Consider the following 16280-nt stretch of genomic DNA (forward strand, 5'->3'; position numbering starts at 1 on the left):
GGCAAAAATTTCTCTGTTAGGCAGCCGAAAACTACACAGCATCTCTGTACACGCTATGGCTATTTCAACACACACAATTTAAACTTTGTTTTGAATCTCTGAACTAATTTGGCTCGAATTTCATCTCTAATAACGGCGTATAACTACCCGCGAACACGTGTGTGGATCTTGGACTCACAGATCTCATTTCTACGTAATATTTTCATAAATCATAATTCACATCTCCGGAACTCTTTTATACGTATTATAAACGTCTCATCTTATTAAAATTCTCGGAAAAATTCACCACTGGAACTCTTTTTAATACTCTGACGCCGGTTTCACACGTGTTGCGTCATCTTTCCATCTCTGTAGCCAAAATCTCTGTGTGTGTGAAAATCGCCATTTCGAGTACTTTGATACTCAGAACGCATAATTAAGCCACTTTTAAAAGCATAATAAGCATAATTACTAATAAATAGAAATAAATACTGAGATTTCGAGGCATCCAGCAACATGGCGAACATGTGCTGGCCGCTCTCGTCACCATCAGCTCTGCATACCATGATATCGGCGAGAACTTGGAGTAATCGATAATTACGGAAATAACGAGTCGACACGGAGAATATTAATTAATCAATTAATATATTATTCAAACAATAATAACTTCATCAAACAAAACAATACTCGGAATAATACGGAGAACACATCTAACACGTAGTATAACAAAACAGCAAGTGCGAATAGTTACACGAGCGTACGTAGCTCGTAGCGCGGCAGGGCCGCGTTACACGGGCGGAGTATCTCTGTGTTGAGGAGCGCAGCCTGGCGGCTAACACATTGAGTGATAATAAAAGATCAGAAATTGAAAATATAGATAATACGTAACCGGTACCTACTTGATTTATACAATTCGGGAAACTGATTTGAAATAGATTGGATATTGATGTTGAATAAATATACAATTGCAGAGAAGAAGAAACTCTGTGAGAAAACAAAAAATAATCACTGAGGAAACCTCCGGGTGCTGACTTCACTGAGGAAACCTCCGGGTCCATGTCAGCACCCGGAGGTTTCCTCAGTGATGTCAGTATTTTAATTTTACTTGTTAACTTAACATAACCCGGAGGTTTCCTCAGCGATGTCAGCATAAAAATAAGTCATCGCTTAAGGGATATGTACATACTTATTTGAAAAAAAAAGTAGAGGTACCTCTCATTTTACATAATTTCAAATAGAATGTTCCTACCATCGAATCGACCCGAGTTCAATTAAATAATTATACTATATTACAGAAAGTAAAATTCACATACCATTGCATAGACAAGAAGTACCACCAAGGTAGCTATTCGAAGTGAGCAGCAACCGAAACCTTTCTCCAATAAACGCATTTTCTGTGCTTAAAACACCGATGACCAAAATACAAAAGCAAACGAATCTCCAAAAATGAAAATTAATCCGACTTCCAAACTACTTAATTACGTTAACTAAGAACAAAAAATACAATAATCATCCAAATTTTACTCGTAAATCTGTTAATCGAAATACATACTTACAAAAGATATCTCACCATTCTACCCTACTCGAAGTGTACGTACTCGAGTCTCGAACGTAACAAGTCTGAACATGACTTACGTTTAGACGATATTCTTGAGAAAAGCAGTGCTGCCACTCGTAACTCTCCAAATATTGCATAAGGAGGTGTTTCGTAGGTTGTTCCTGGTAGTGATGGCAAACTATCGATAGTTTTTCAATAGTATCGATAGTTTTTTTTAACTATCGATAGTTTGGCCGATAGTTTTTTTTAAAAGTATTGAAAAAACTATCGATAGTTTTCGGATGCTATCGAACTATCGAAAATCCAATGTTTTATTGAATTTTTAACCAAATTTTTGTAAAAAAAGATCGCTATTGTTCATTTTTTCAATAAAAAAAAGTATTGTTTCTTTTTTTCTCTCTCAAAATGATGTCCCTTGATTTTTTCAGATAAAAAACGTAATAATGAACCTCCTCCAAAAGTCCAAACTCGTGGAATCACATCCATTATCAGTTTTTAATGAAAATTGAAAACTATCGAAAAAACTATCGATAGGTAGTATCAATAGTTTTTGTTACTACCGAAAAAACTATCGATAGTAAAAACTATTGAAATTTTCACTCGAAAACACTATCGATAGTGAAAACTATCGATCGTTGCCATCACTAGTTCCTGGGATCATCTGCCACAATAGGGTACTTAGATCACCTCAAGCAGACGAACAAAAAACGTTACTGTGACTGGTTGCTTGCCTATCTTGTGAATTGGCGGAGTCACGTGTGAGTTGCAAAACTCGAAATTAACTACTTAGGTAATTTTGAAAAAAATCATTAGGAATAAGAAAATGTTTGAATCATTTTAATGATGCCCATGCGAGTGGAAAAACAAAAAATATTTGTTGTAGTCCGGCATAAATGACAATAGGAATAATTGCACCCCCCCTCCACCGATCATCCGGGACAACTTTTTTCTTAAAGGGGACATCCTAAGGAACATTTTAAAGTAGACTTGCCCAAAAAAAAGTTGGCCTTACTTACAAAATGGCGGCCATTTTGATTGACAGGTCAGCCGAAATCGCAGATTTTGGGATTCAACATAGAGCTTGGACGAAATTTTTCAAACCTCACAAAGGTAGATCGAAAGATCATGCAAAAATGTATCAAATGTCGAAATTTCAAGTGCTAAAATGCGTTTTTCGATTTTTGGTGAATTTTTGAAAATCCCATTCAGGCCAAAAATGAGGGAAAAAATCAAAATTTTACCAAATTGACCAAGAAAGCTGAAATTTGAGATATACCCTATTTTTGACATGCCAAATCGATTGGAAACGGTTTCAATCCGTTTTGAGCAGTTCTGGAGCCTCCAGCAGATTTTTAAAACTCGAAATTCTCATAAAATTCCATCAAATTGGAGTTATGAAGCTGAAATTTATTCTAAAAACTTGATTCAATATGCTACGACGTACATGCAGGCGAATTTCAAGTCGTTTTGAAGCCTCCAGCGACTTTTTGAAAATTCCTGAAGCCTCCAGAAAATTTTTGAAACTTTAAATTTTCACAAAATTTCATCAAAATGGAGATGGAAAGCTGAAATTTACTCTACACTCAAATTTTAACACCCTCTGAAGACGACTTCAGGTGGGTTCAAGTCATTTTAGAGCCTCCGGCTACTTTTTTGAAAATTACTGGAGCTTCCAGTAGATTTTTGAAACTTGAAATTACCCCACAATTTCATCAAACTGACGGTGAGATGGAGAGTCGAAATTCATTCTGCAAACTAACGCCATACAACTTCTCAAAAAATCGCTAGAGGCTCCAAAACGACTTGAAATTCACCAGCAGTCAACTTCGTAGCGTATTGAAATTAGTTTGCAGAATGAATTTCGACTCTCCATCTCAGTTTGACGAAATTGTGGGGTAATTTCAAATTTCAAAAATCTACTGGAGGCTCCAGTAATTTTCAAAAAAGTCGCCGGTGGCTCTAAAATGACTTGAACCCACCTGTAGTCGTCTTCAGAGGGTGTTAAAATCGGAGTGTAGAGTAAATTTCAGCTTTCCATCTCCATTTGATAAAATTTTGTGAAAATTTAAAGTTTCTGTTGGCAAAATTGGTCTCGTAACGATAACTGTAACGTGTTAATTCATTACCCACTACAGTGGGTAATGGTTAATTCGATAAAGGCTCATTTATAATGGTAATAGAAATTCACAAAAAAAATAAATGAAAAAGTTGAATCTGTGGTTTTCAATAGAACCATTTATAATTGTAATAGAAATTCTCCTATTAAAAACCATAGATTCAACTTTTTCATTTATTTTTTTTTGTGAATTTCTATTACCATTATAAATGAGCCTTAACTTTTTAGTTTTTATTTTTAAATAAAAATAAAATTCGTTTCGCGAGTTTGAAATATCGTTGGTTGCGTGTTATGTGAATTTTATTCACTTTCGTAAAATCGCGTAATTGTTGGCTGTTAAATTTATCGTCGTATTTTTGTTGTAATCGTTATGTATATAAGTTCGTCTCGGTAATATTGATTTTGTCATCAAGTAAGATAGTTGTCGAGCGTTTGCTCAATTCTGTTTTTGTTTTTGGTTCGTTGATCGTTAGGTCAATGACCGAGTAAAATAAATATTGCTTTTATTTTATGTCATTAGTTTTTGTATGTCGATTTGTTCGATGAAATTAATATTCAATTGAGTAGTCAGATATTTCCCAGTTCGTAGGGAATTTATCGTACAGTTTCAAAAATTTGCTGGAGGCTTCAGGAATTTTCAAAAAGTCGCTGGAGGCTCCAAAACGACTTGAAATTCACCTGCAGTACGTCGTAGCGTATTGAATCAAGTTTTTAGAATAAATTTCAGCTTCACAACTCCAATTTGATGGAATTTTGTGAGAATTTCGAGTTTTAAAAATCTGCTGGAGGCTCCAGAACTGCTCAAAACGGGTTGAAACAGTTTCCAATCGATTAGGCATGTCGAAAATAGGGTACATCCCAAATTTCAGCTTTCTTGGTCAATTTTGTTAAATTTTGATTTTTTCCCTCATTTTTGGCCTACCTAAATGGGATTTTCAAAAATTCACCAAAAATCGAAAAACGCACTTTATCACTTGAAATTTTGACAGGTGATAAATTTTTGCATGATCTTTCGATCTACCTTTGTAAGGTTTGAAAAATTTCGTGCAAGCTCTATGTTGAAACGCAAAATCTGCGATTTTGGCTGACCTGTCAATCAAAATGGCGGCCGTTTTGTAAGTAAGACCAACTTTTTTTTGGGCAAGTTTGCTTTAAAATGTTCCTTGGGATGTCCCCTTTAAGAAAAAAGTGGTCCCGGTGGATTGGCGGGGGGGGGGGGTGCAATTACTCCTGTTGGCAGATGCCGGACTATTAAGTATGGCAAATTGACCATTTTCAGAATTGAAGGAGCAAACTTGATTGAAAATTTCCAAATTTGTCATGCACTAGATTTTGAAAAACAAAAAATGAGTACCAACTTACAACTACATTCCAAAGTATTTCTCCAATCTCAAAAATGATATCTTTTGATGTTTTGCCACATTAAGTATGGTATAATTAATGCGAAATTTACATTAAGATTATTTCTTTTGATAGAAAGAAACAAGCAACAAGCGAGATGAATTGCCAAACAATCTAACTTCCTCCTTGAAGATGGGCAACTTCATCTTCACGGTATCACAGGGGGCAGAATCCCATAAAAATTGATTCGATTTAGTTGTGTATATTTTTCGATTCTCAAGTCGCTCGTTTCCAATCACGAATTGCAAATCGCAATTTCTTTTAAAAATTGCTGATTTTTTTCCTCTGGTGTTTTGTTTTGTCATCGTTTCCGGAAACAGATTTTATTGAATTGTAAACGAGGATTTGCCTGTAAGAGGTGGAGGAAAGCTTCCCACAGGCTGGCCGGACCATGTTTTCTTACATGAAACGCAATCAAATGAAAATCTCTTTTTGTAATGTAAAATAAAGAACGTTGGGGGGGGGGGGCAGCATACGGATCACTTGCACTGCACCCCCTGCCGATCCTTCGAGGCAACTTTTTTCTTAAAGGGGGAGTCCTGAGGAATATTTCTATCCCCTGTCCTCAAAAAAAAAGTGGCCCTACTTACAAAATGGCAACCATTTTGATTGACAGGTCAGCCGAAATCGCAGATTTTGCTTATATCAACTTGAATACAATAAGAATAAACTGGTAGTTTTCATCTTGTGTACCTACTTCGTGTTTTTTGAACATACGAGTACATACCTACTTACCAAATTCATTATTAATAACATGATGTGAATGTTGAATCGTCGATATTCTCGTGATGAGTGTGAAGATTAAGTACTGAGTATCTCGCAAACAAATCATTCTATAATCACTAAAATTGGCGATTTTAAAAAATTCAACATTCAAAGCACCTTCTTTAGTCTTTAATCGAATTTCAAAATACTTAAAACGAAATAAAATCTACCAACACAAAATTGCTACCATCGTTTCAATTAAAAAAAAAAAAAAATAGGAAAGTGAAATCTAAACAAAACTGCCACCGTATAACTTCAGTTTCTATCACATTCTTAAAAATGTAAAAGAAAATAAAAAAATTGAAAATTTCATTCAAAAAAAAAACAATCATAAAAATCGACAAGTAGGTTTTCCTTATGGTTTCTACGAAATACAAAAAATCTACAGGTTTAAAAATAAAATTATACGTACATACATAAGTTAAACCACAGCCTGTTAGACTTAATAAGAACACTTTATTGATTCAAGCATTGACAGATACAGGCGGTTTCAAGTCGATCCAATAACTGTACAAGATCCAAGCAGCGTAACATTTGAAAGCTGTAAGTAATAAAAAAAAAAATCAATATTGGTTATTAAATATGTAGGTACATTGAAAATGCATCAAAGTACAATAACACCTACTATACCACAGTCATGAAAAATATGCATAATTATTCAAACTCAACTATACTAGAAAATACTTCAACTTACCCTGATAAATAAGAATGAAAATCAAAAATATGAATAAAGTGAAAACCGATGTAATTAAACCCAAAACAGTGATACCGATATCAACACACAGTACAAAGAAGGCGACCTTTAGTTGTAGCATAGAAGATTCATCCTGAAAAATAAAGAAAAAAATGTAAAAATCTTTGACGTAACATACCTTTGTAAAATTTAATATTTGCTAAATACTCAGATAGGTATACTAAGTAGGTAGGTACACTAGGTATTGTGATTTTACCTTGAGCAGGGTGCAGAAGGTATAAATGAACACTGCTGTCACCGAAGTTTCGAAAAGGAAATTCAGTATCCTTGTGAAAAGTGCTGCGCATAATATAAAATTCAACATCGTTTAACAATCAATAAGCATACTTAATATAGGTACCTATAATTAGCTATTCTAACAAGGAAACTTCTCAGCCACTCAAGTCATTGAGTTGGCTCATTTTTTTCACAAGGGCATGAATACGCGTATTATAAATGTAGGGTTACTCTCCAAAAAACATTTCAAATTCCCAAACAAAAAATTAAGTACCTCTGGAGGTTTTGAATTTTCCAAAATAAGTATTTCAAAAATTGAAGGAAATTGATAAAAAAAAAATTAAACGACCCGATATTATCAGAGGAAACCATATCCCTGGCTGTATTTAATTCAACCACAGTTGAGGTACAATTGAAGGGCGGTTTTCCAAAAAGCAATAAGTCAAAAAATTACAATTTTGAGATAAATTACGTTTTTAGTGCCCATTCCAAGGTGTGATGCACTTGGAGTATGCCACCTATCCTGCATGTTATATTGGAATGGATCTACCTCAACACATTCACATACCTATGCGTTGGTTTTGTTTGTGGTGTAACTCAAGTTTGCAGCGCTTCTGCGGCAGAAAAAGTGAACTGACTTATCACCGTTTGGAAAACACGATTTGCAAATTGATGTAAGTCAACTCTAATTCACAATAAAAATCAATTACAAAAAATTTTACCTGTATTTTCAACAAAAATTATGTATTACAATATTATCAATTGAAAAAAAAAGATTTTTGATTAAAAAAAAATCGTACCACTATTTCGGTAATAAAATTACCAAAAAAAAATTTGATTTAAAAAAATTTTCTACCTCCTTTTTAGCGATAAAATTGACAATAATTATTAATTAAGCATTACAGTACTATTGTTTGCAAAAAAATAGGTAGATTTTCAATTAAAAGATAAAATCTTACCGCTATGTTGGCAACAAAATTACCAAAAAAAAAGTTGATTGAAAAAAATTATTTACCTTCATTTCAGCGATAAAATTGACAAAAATGAAGTATTTATCTACAGCACTATCATTAAAAAAAATTTTATCTGCATTTTGGCAATAAAATAAAAATGAAAATTAAGTATGAGTACATATCACAGTACCTACTATCTATTAAAAAAACAATGTTCGCAGCTCTACTTTGGCTATAAAGTAACGAAAACAAAATAAGCATGACTTATTGCGTTTTGGAAAAACAATTGCAATCTGCAACTTACAGAAAAGCTGGATTTTGCGTAAATGAATAAGTATTTTGGGTAGGTTAGGTATTAAATAGGTGAGATACAACCTGTAGAACACCATGGCATGAAAATCTCAATTTTCAAAAAAATAGACTTAGGTATTCCCTTTTGGAAAACCGCCCTTCAATTTGTATGCATATAATTTGGGAGAGGTAGTAGTTTATTAGGGCCCAATTTTTCAAAAAAAAAAAACAAGCCGCTGATTACAAGAGAGTTTTTGCAGTTTTTAAATTGATTTACAAAGTACAGAAACCTTCCTTTTTTTAATAATACCTACTTTATATATGTATAGTTTTGTCAACTCAACTCAACTCAACTGCCCCATCTTACAACTAAGGGTTTGAATTTATTGGGATATGTTAATGCTAATCGTAATTTTTTTTTGTAACTTAGGTACCCTACTAAAAAAAAAAACAATAAAAATTCTTATGAACAAAATTGTAAAGAATGAAATTTTTATTCATTGAAATGCCATCGACTTTCTCTAAAAGAAATGGTTTACTACAAAACCATAGTAGAAAGAAAGCATTTGTTATGTAATTCAATGTTGACAAATACAAAACAAATGGTAGGTTTTTCAAAATCAAATAGAATTTGTGAAAATTATTACTGTCTTAGGTGGTTCTGATCAATAAAAAATTTGTTCTCCATTAAATGAAAGGTCGCTTGTATTTATTTTCTGAGTAGATATTAGAAATGCTAAGCAATATGCAAAAATCAATTTAAACAAGCCATCAATCAGCGATTAGCTACTGTCTTTCAGCATATTGCTTAGCATTTCTAATACTTATCTACTTGCTGATTGGATTATAGCTGAAATACTAATCACTGATTGGATAAATATGTATTGACGATGATGATGATGATGATAAAGTGATTACTTACATTAGAGTTTTTTGTGCTACGCACAAACACTCTAAAAATGAAATGCCAAAATGAGGGATTAGGTTGATAAAATTCTAGGAATCTTGTTTTTAGGTCATATTCAAACTACATTAACAGCTTGTTTTGAGCACAATTTTCAATATAAATCGAGAAAAGTGTATTTTTGAGCCAATATTATCAAAAACAAGACCATTCCATCTAAAAATTTTGTGACCATGGGCAGCTCCAACAATGAGAATTTTTTTGCAAGTACATATGTAATACTTAGGTACCTACTTCAGGGCCATATCACAGAACGTTACTTATGCTTACTCTCGGACTTACATGGCTGCTTAAGCAAATTTTTGTATCATAGATGGATTTTTTCCAACTTGAAAACTGTTTTCTAAACAAAAAACTTGAGAGGTCAAATTTGACGTCTTAAGCTCAGCTTGAGCAAAATGTTTACAATAAAAATACGTTTTGTAGTTACTTTATTATTTTTCAGGGGTGTTTCTTTTTTTTATTTATAATAAATTAACTGTATATGTGACGCAACGCGACAAAATCGACCTTCGAGCCGAAAACAAGTTTTTGAGTTATGGGGGGTTAAAGTTTTCAGTCCAGTTCTGCTCGTTTAGCGGAAGTGCTTGCGTTCTAATCAGGTTCTCCGGCTAAACTGAGCTAAACATAGTCTTGGATAACGTTTCTTGCCAGTTTTGTGTGAATATCACTGGGTAAAATGGTTATTTACATTGATACAGGGGGCTCAGTCGTGATTGCGCTCATTTTTTCAATTTTTCATTTTATTTTTTCATTATTTCAATTTTGAAATCGATCTGGAGGCGAAACAAAGCGTTCTACGAGAAAAATACATCGAGCAAAGTTGTAGAGAATTAAATTTCCAAAAACCTACAAGAGGTTTATTTTTCTCCTAAATGCATAGTTTTTCTGTTTTTCTCAAAAAACAGAAATTTTATGGTAATCATCATGAGGTTTTTGTTTTTTGAGAAAAACAGAAAAACTATGCATTTAGGAGAAAAATAAACCTCTTATAGGTTTTTGGAAATTTAATTCTCTACAACTTTGATCGATGTATTTTTCTCGTAGAACGCTTTGTTTCGCCTCCAGATCGATTTAAAAGTTGAAATAATGAAAAAATCAAAAAAAAAATCAAAAAAATCAAAAAAATGAGCACACTTTTGACTGGATTACCATGTATTTGGAGCTATACAAATCATAGGGACTTCTGGGTGGTTTTAAATGATTTTTGAATGTCCGAGTACCAAAAATCCGTCAAAAAGTGAAAAATAATTTTTTAGGTCCGAAGGTCGATTTTGTCCCGTTGCATCACATATAGTGAATTTATGAGGTGAAATGTTATGCTGAATTGTTTTCTATGCATTGTTATTTGTTTGAAAAATTTTTCACTACAATTTTCATCGTATATCTGAACTGAACTAAACAATTTGAAGATAATAATAGATGATACAATCGTACGGTAGGAATATATATCGCAATAATCCGTGTACATACAAAACAAATACATTATTTGGCATTTATTTTTATTTTTTGAGTATTCTTAACTCATTTTTGTTTGCCCATTTTTCGTGATTCGTAATTTCATTATCATTCATCAGCTTATCACAACAACATTTCTGAATTATTTTTCATTCTTTCATATTCTCTCGTTAATATCAAACAAGTAACAACGTTTTCACATAAATTTGAAATTTGATCTCGTAAAATCAGAGAAGGAAAAGAAGAAAACATTGTCGAAAACGCTTATGTATATGTACGTGAGCTACGAGTTGATTACTCGTGTAAACAAAAACAAACGATTTTATTTTTTTGGAATTATCCACAGATTATACGAAAAATTTTCATTTATTAGCAATTTGATTGGTTCTTACAGGATCTTGCAGCTTTATTGTTATTGGCAACATAGCATGATATAGAAAGCTTACATTTGTTTTATGATACCAGTAAAAGAAAAACTTCAACTTAACTTTTGTTTACTTTTGTTCTATGATAGCGAATTTTACTTATGACTTGGGAAAATCTCATAGTTGAGTCAAGCATAAGTTGTGTTCTGTGACATGGCCCTCAGTCACAAATAATATTGCAATGGCCAAAATTGTGATTCCAAACTTATCCGATAAATTTTCCAATTTTTCGAGGCATTTGTGAACTTTTTCAATAATATTTGGCCGCGCTCGGTTTTTTGATTTTTGTTTATGTACTCACTAAAATTTCGTCTTTTTTTCCATTCCTTTTTTATTCATTGTACCTCAATGTTCTTTAATTTTTTTCTTATAATTTTCATGTACATGAATCCGCGAAATTTATAAATGTCTATTTTTTCATGTATTTTTCATATTTTCTTTATAAATGATTTTGTTTAATGACGATTTTTACTTTTTGTATCGTCATGTTGGTTACATAAATGGGGGCCCATCCGGGATAGAAACGAAACGGTTCCTAATTTCGTTTTACATATTTTGTTTTTAACTGTTTAAAAAAAAAAATGTTCGATCAAAAAAGTCATTTGGTTGAAATTCTAAACCAAGATCCAAACATCTGTATATCGTCTGTACGTATCTACGACTACGTTTTCTCTGCGGAGTTTGAGTATGCCGAGAGTGTTTATTTTGTTCAGCTCATCACCACTCACGTCATCACATCATTGTTTTCGTTTGGTATTCAAGTATACATGGTATTTATGTTTCGAAAAAAATACGTTTTTGTAATTTTTATGTATTCGTGATGATTTATTTGATAAATCACTAATTTATTTTCGCATATTTAAAACCCACAATATTTTGTAATTAATTACCTATCTTATGCTATTTTTTTTGAAAATTGATTGATCAAAGAAAGACATGGAGGAATTCTCAAATAATCCAAAATTGTTCAATTGTCTCCTTACATTAACTAAAACTCTGGTTAGACTCCATAATCACCTAGATTTATTAGAAGGTAAAAAGACCTCTTTTTCGTCTAATTTATTATCTCAAAATAATGAAAAAAGTTATGGTGAGCCTTACTCTCAATGTTTACCTCAAATACCAGTATTGAATTTTATCGAAACATTTAGAGGTAATTATTATTTGTCTTCAAATAATGCAACCGATAATTACGTTTCTACGAACTCAACTCAAATTTATGAACAGAGTTACAGAAATTATCTCGATTTTAGCGATACAAAACAGTGTCCTTCTGAAAATAGGGAATTTAATAATTTTATTGAGCCTAAATTTGTATCTTTTTCTCAAGTTTATGAACAAACTTATGGAAATTATCTTGATTTAAGCGATTTAGGTCCAAGAGTTGCTGAATTTAACAAAAATAGAATTTCTGATGAAAATTTGGGATTTTCTAATTTTCACAAAAAACTAGATCACGTAATTATCGATATGTCTTTTATGGATGATTTTTGAGAGGCAAAAGTTTCGAGCGAATCTTTGGAACTTTCAAATGAAAATACAAATAATTTCCAACGAGAAATTTTAAACTCAGACAAAAATCATGTACGTGATTTTACTCATAATTCTTTGAAAACTGCTTTTGAGATTGTTGTTAATTTTCCTATAACTGAAAGCTCAAATAATTTTTATTCTACATCTCCGCCAAAGTTTGAAACTTGTGAAACTGAAATAATTGAGAAAGTTCACTCAGTCGGGAATTTTTCGGAGGTTGTGAATATTAATGTAGTCGAGGTATCTGAACCCTCAATTTTATCTCAAGTTGGTTATCATATTTCTGGTTCAAGTCTTTCTGAGTTTGGTTTGTTAAAACTAGAAAATGAAATATTTTTTGAGCCAATCATGTGTGAGTCGTCTTCAAATAGCGTTGGTAAATCACAAATTTCAAAAGTTTATGATAAACGACTCTCAACTGTAACTATAAATGAGAATGTTCACGAATCCAACATTTCTGAAGGTCTTGAGGTTGAAATCAAACCTATAAATCCTTTTTTCGAACTGGTCAATAATTTTGATACAAAATTTATAATCATCAGTACTTATAAAAAAACGTTATTTAAAAATGAATTTTGACAAAACTGATCTCTCTTATTTTACTGCATTTTCTCATGCAGGGGGCAAGTCTGTATCTTTTGTAAAACCTTTGCAGGATGATAATTTTTGTGGATATAATAAAATGTTCAATGATCAATCTATTTTGAAATTTATTTTGATTTCCCTAAAACACAAAAGGAAAAAATGTTTTTTAGATCTTTATGGTTCGCTTTCCTCCGCAAATTTATTTGCTCGAAGTTATTGATTTTCTGATCAATTAATTTTTATTCTTGAAATGAAAATGAATTATTTTTTCTGATTTAGTGACATTTCTATGCACATCTTTCTGATCCAATTTTCCAACTTTCCTGTTTTTCTTCCTAGTTTTTCCTATTAATCTTTTTGTTTTTCCTTTGTTTTCCTTTCCAACTCTCTGAGATGGGGTGAGGGACTTTTGTCCAAACCTTACATTCCAGAGAAGGTGGCAGACCATGGTGTAGGCTCGCTGTTTTCCATCTACGCGAGTCTCACGTTGGTGTCACTCTCTTTTCCCTTACCTTTTTCCAATTTTCCTCATAATGTCTTTGTTTCTGTTATTTTTTCTCTTTACTTTATCTTATCTATTACCCAGTTTTGTCAAATGTTTATCCCGTTTTCATTTTCATAATATTGTTTTATATTTTTTCTCTATTCATAATTTGTGTAATTCAAACATGATTTAATGATTAATTAATTTTTGATTGTTATTGTTATTTTCATCTATGGCCAATTCAATTTTCTCTAAGCTTGCTTTGAGAAATTTGAATCAGCCAGGGGGCATATGCAATGGCCAAAATTGTGATTCCAAACTTATCCGATAAATTTTCCAATTTTTCGAGGCATTTGTGAACTTTTTCAATAATATTTGGCCGCGCTCGGTTTTTTGATTTTTGTTTATGTACTCGCTAAAATTTCGTCTTTTTTTCCATTCCTTTTTTATTCATTGTACCTCAATGTTCTTTAATTTTTTTCTTATAATTTTCATGTACGCGAATCCGCGAAATTTATAAATGTCTATTTTTTCATGTATTTTTCATATTTTCTTTATAAATGATTTTGTTTAATGACGATTTTTACTTTTTGTATCGTCATGTTGGTTACAATATGTTTTGAAAAGTGCATTTTTTTAGGTTGGATAAACATACGTTTGGGCGGATGCATTGAAAATTTTATCAGGCCATATTCCAGCAATAGAAACATTTTAAGGGGGCCATTCTCAAGTAGCATGAGGAAATTTGTGGAAAGAAGGCTGCAGTTGTTTAAGAAAGGAGCGATAATGAGACAAGACAGGATCGCGAGCTCCGCACGTTTTTTCGTTTTTTGGGCCCATTTTGCCTTCATTTTCATAAAATCATACCATATCACGAGAGGTTTTTAGAAAATTACTTCTAATTTCAATTTTTTTTTATGCCTAAAAAGTAAAAATCTGATTCAGACCGCTCCTTGAGAAAATCCTGACTGCGCCACTGAGAAATCCAACGACGTTTTCACCATAAAAAATAATTCATGTATTAAGTACTCAATCAAATGGATTTCATCCCCCCCCCCCTAAATGCGGTGTCAGCTACGTACGAGAAACTCATCGTCAGCAAACAGGAAATATTATTTTGACATATTAAACAAATGTAGACAAGTAGGTAGGTAAGGTTCTACATTACTTACTCGTTTCATAGCCATAACCAAAGACTACTCCTAGGATTGAGAGAACACCAAAACCCTGCAGAAAAAAAAAACATGATCAGTACATTGTTTCAGCTATACTTATATTAAAGTAAGTAACTTTAAGTAGGTGTGTAAAAATTTATTTGTGGGATAAGAATACTCATAGTACATGTCACATGACGGGACAAAATCGACCTTCGGACCTAAAAAATTATTTTTCACTTTTTGACGGATTTTTGGTACTCGGACATTCAAAAATCATTTAAAACCACCCAGAAGTCCCTATGATTTGCATAGCTCCATATACATGGTAATCCAGTCAGAAGTGTGCTCATTTTTTTGATTTTTTTTTTGATTTTTTTCATTATTTTAACTTTTGAATCGACCTGGAGGCGAAACAAAGCGTTCTACGAGAAAAATACATCGAGCAAAGTTGTAGAGAATTAAATTTCCAAAAACCTATAAGAGGTTTATTTTTCTCCTAAATGCATAGTTTTTCTGTTTTTCTCAAAAAACAAAAACCTCATGATGATTACCATAAAATTTCTGTTTTTTGAGAAAAACAGAAAAACTATGCATTTAGGAGAAAAATAAACCTCTTGTAGGTTTTTGGAAATTTAATTCTCTACAACTTTGCTCGATGTATTTTTCTCGTAGAACGCTTTGTTTCGCCTCCAGATCGATTTCAAAATTGAAATAATGAAAAAATAAAATAAAAAATTGAAAAAATGAGCGCAATCACGACTGAGCCCCCTGTATCAATGTATAATAACCATTTTACCCAGTGATATTCACACAAGACAGGCAAGAAACATTATCCAAGACTATGTTTAGCTCAGTTTAGCCGGAGAACCTGATTAGAACGCAAGCGCTTCCGCTAAACGAGCAGAACTGGACTGAAAACGTTAACCCCCCATAACTCAAAAACTTATTTTCGGCTCGAAGGTCGATTTTGTCGCGTCGCGTCACACATAGGTAATTAAAGTGCAATTTACTGTTCAAGCTCCTATTTGAGAAACAGTGTATGAAATTAGAACTGCATTTTTGGCACATGTAGGTACTTAGGTGTGATATTTTCATTATGTTATGTAGGGAAGTAGGTAATATGCACATTGTTTAAACGATATACTTAGGTACTTACATTACATACGTTATAGAATGAAATACATTGTAAGGTATACTTACTGAAATCACAGCCAAACATATCAAAGCGGACGTACGCAACGAACAATTGCCAAATCCTTTTTCCAAAGTACGCATTCGCATTTCTTCGGTTTTTAATTAAAATTATGATGTTTGTAACGAACCATTAACAAAGTATTATGATGATTCTTTTCAAGATAATAATAACGCTGTAAACAGCATGAACAATACTACAACCAGCAACTAAAACTTCGTTAGCACTCACTCGAGGATAAACTGGGCGTTGATTCCTGAAATTTTTTCATCAGTGCTATGAGTGATATGAGCATTATCTAGCGTTATCAAAATCAAAACAAAAATCCGCTTTTAAAAATGTAATTGCTGAACGTTGGCGTTATTGGCGTTAAATTTTGAAATGTTGTTGAAAGACAACAAAATACAACTTTTTTCATCATTTTCCTTTGTTTTTAGTGTTTTGCACTG

At 32.5% G+C, this 16280-nt stretch overlaps 1 protein-coding gene across 1 annotated transcript; it reads right to left on the bottom strand.

Annotated features, from left to right (window-relative positions):
* Positions 1 to 5985: 5985 nt before the first annotated feature.
* Positions 5986 to 16073, bottom strand: LOC135838256 (uncharacterized). Its single transcript, XM_065353874.1, has 5 exons — positions 15840 to 16073; positions 14655 to 14709; positions 6770 to 6852; positions 6514 to 6646; positions 5986 to 6360 (listed from the first exon to the last, which is right to left on the bottom strand). The coding sequence occupies exons 1-5, from the start codon at positions 15918 to 15920 to the stop codon at positions 6284 to 6286; spliced, it is 429 nt and encodes a 142-aa protein (XP_065209946.1). The 5' UTR covers positions 15921 to 16073; the 3' UTR covers positions 5986 to 6283.
* Between the last annotated feature and the right edge of the window lie 207 nt (positions 16074 to 16280).

Source organism: Planococcus citri, chromosome 2 (assembly GCF_950023065.1).
Source record: "Planococcus citri chromosome 2, ihPlaCitr1.1, whole genome shotgun sequence".
Lineage (NCBI taxonomy): Eukaryota > Metazoa > Arthropoda > Insecta > Hemiptera > Pseudococcidae > Planococcus > Planococcus citri.

Bases quoted from the DNA above. Each gene is read 5' to 3' on its own strand.
- LOC135838256 (XM_065353874.1), bottom strand. From the start codon at position 15,920: ATGCGAATGCGTACTTTGGAAAAAGGATTTGGCAATTGTTCGTTGCGT. The intron at 6,647-6,769 runs GTAAAATCACAA...TTTATTTTTCAG, and splicing joins CCTTCTGCACCCTGCTCAAG to GATGAATCTTCTATGCTACA. The intron at 6,361-6,513 runs GTAAGTTGAAGT...TATTACTTACAG, and splicing joins TTTCATTCTTATTTATCAGG to CTTTCAAATGTTACGCTGCT.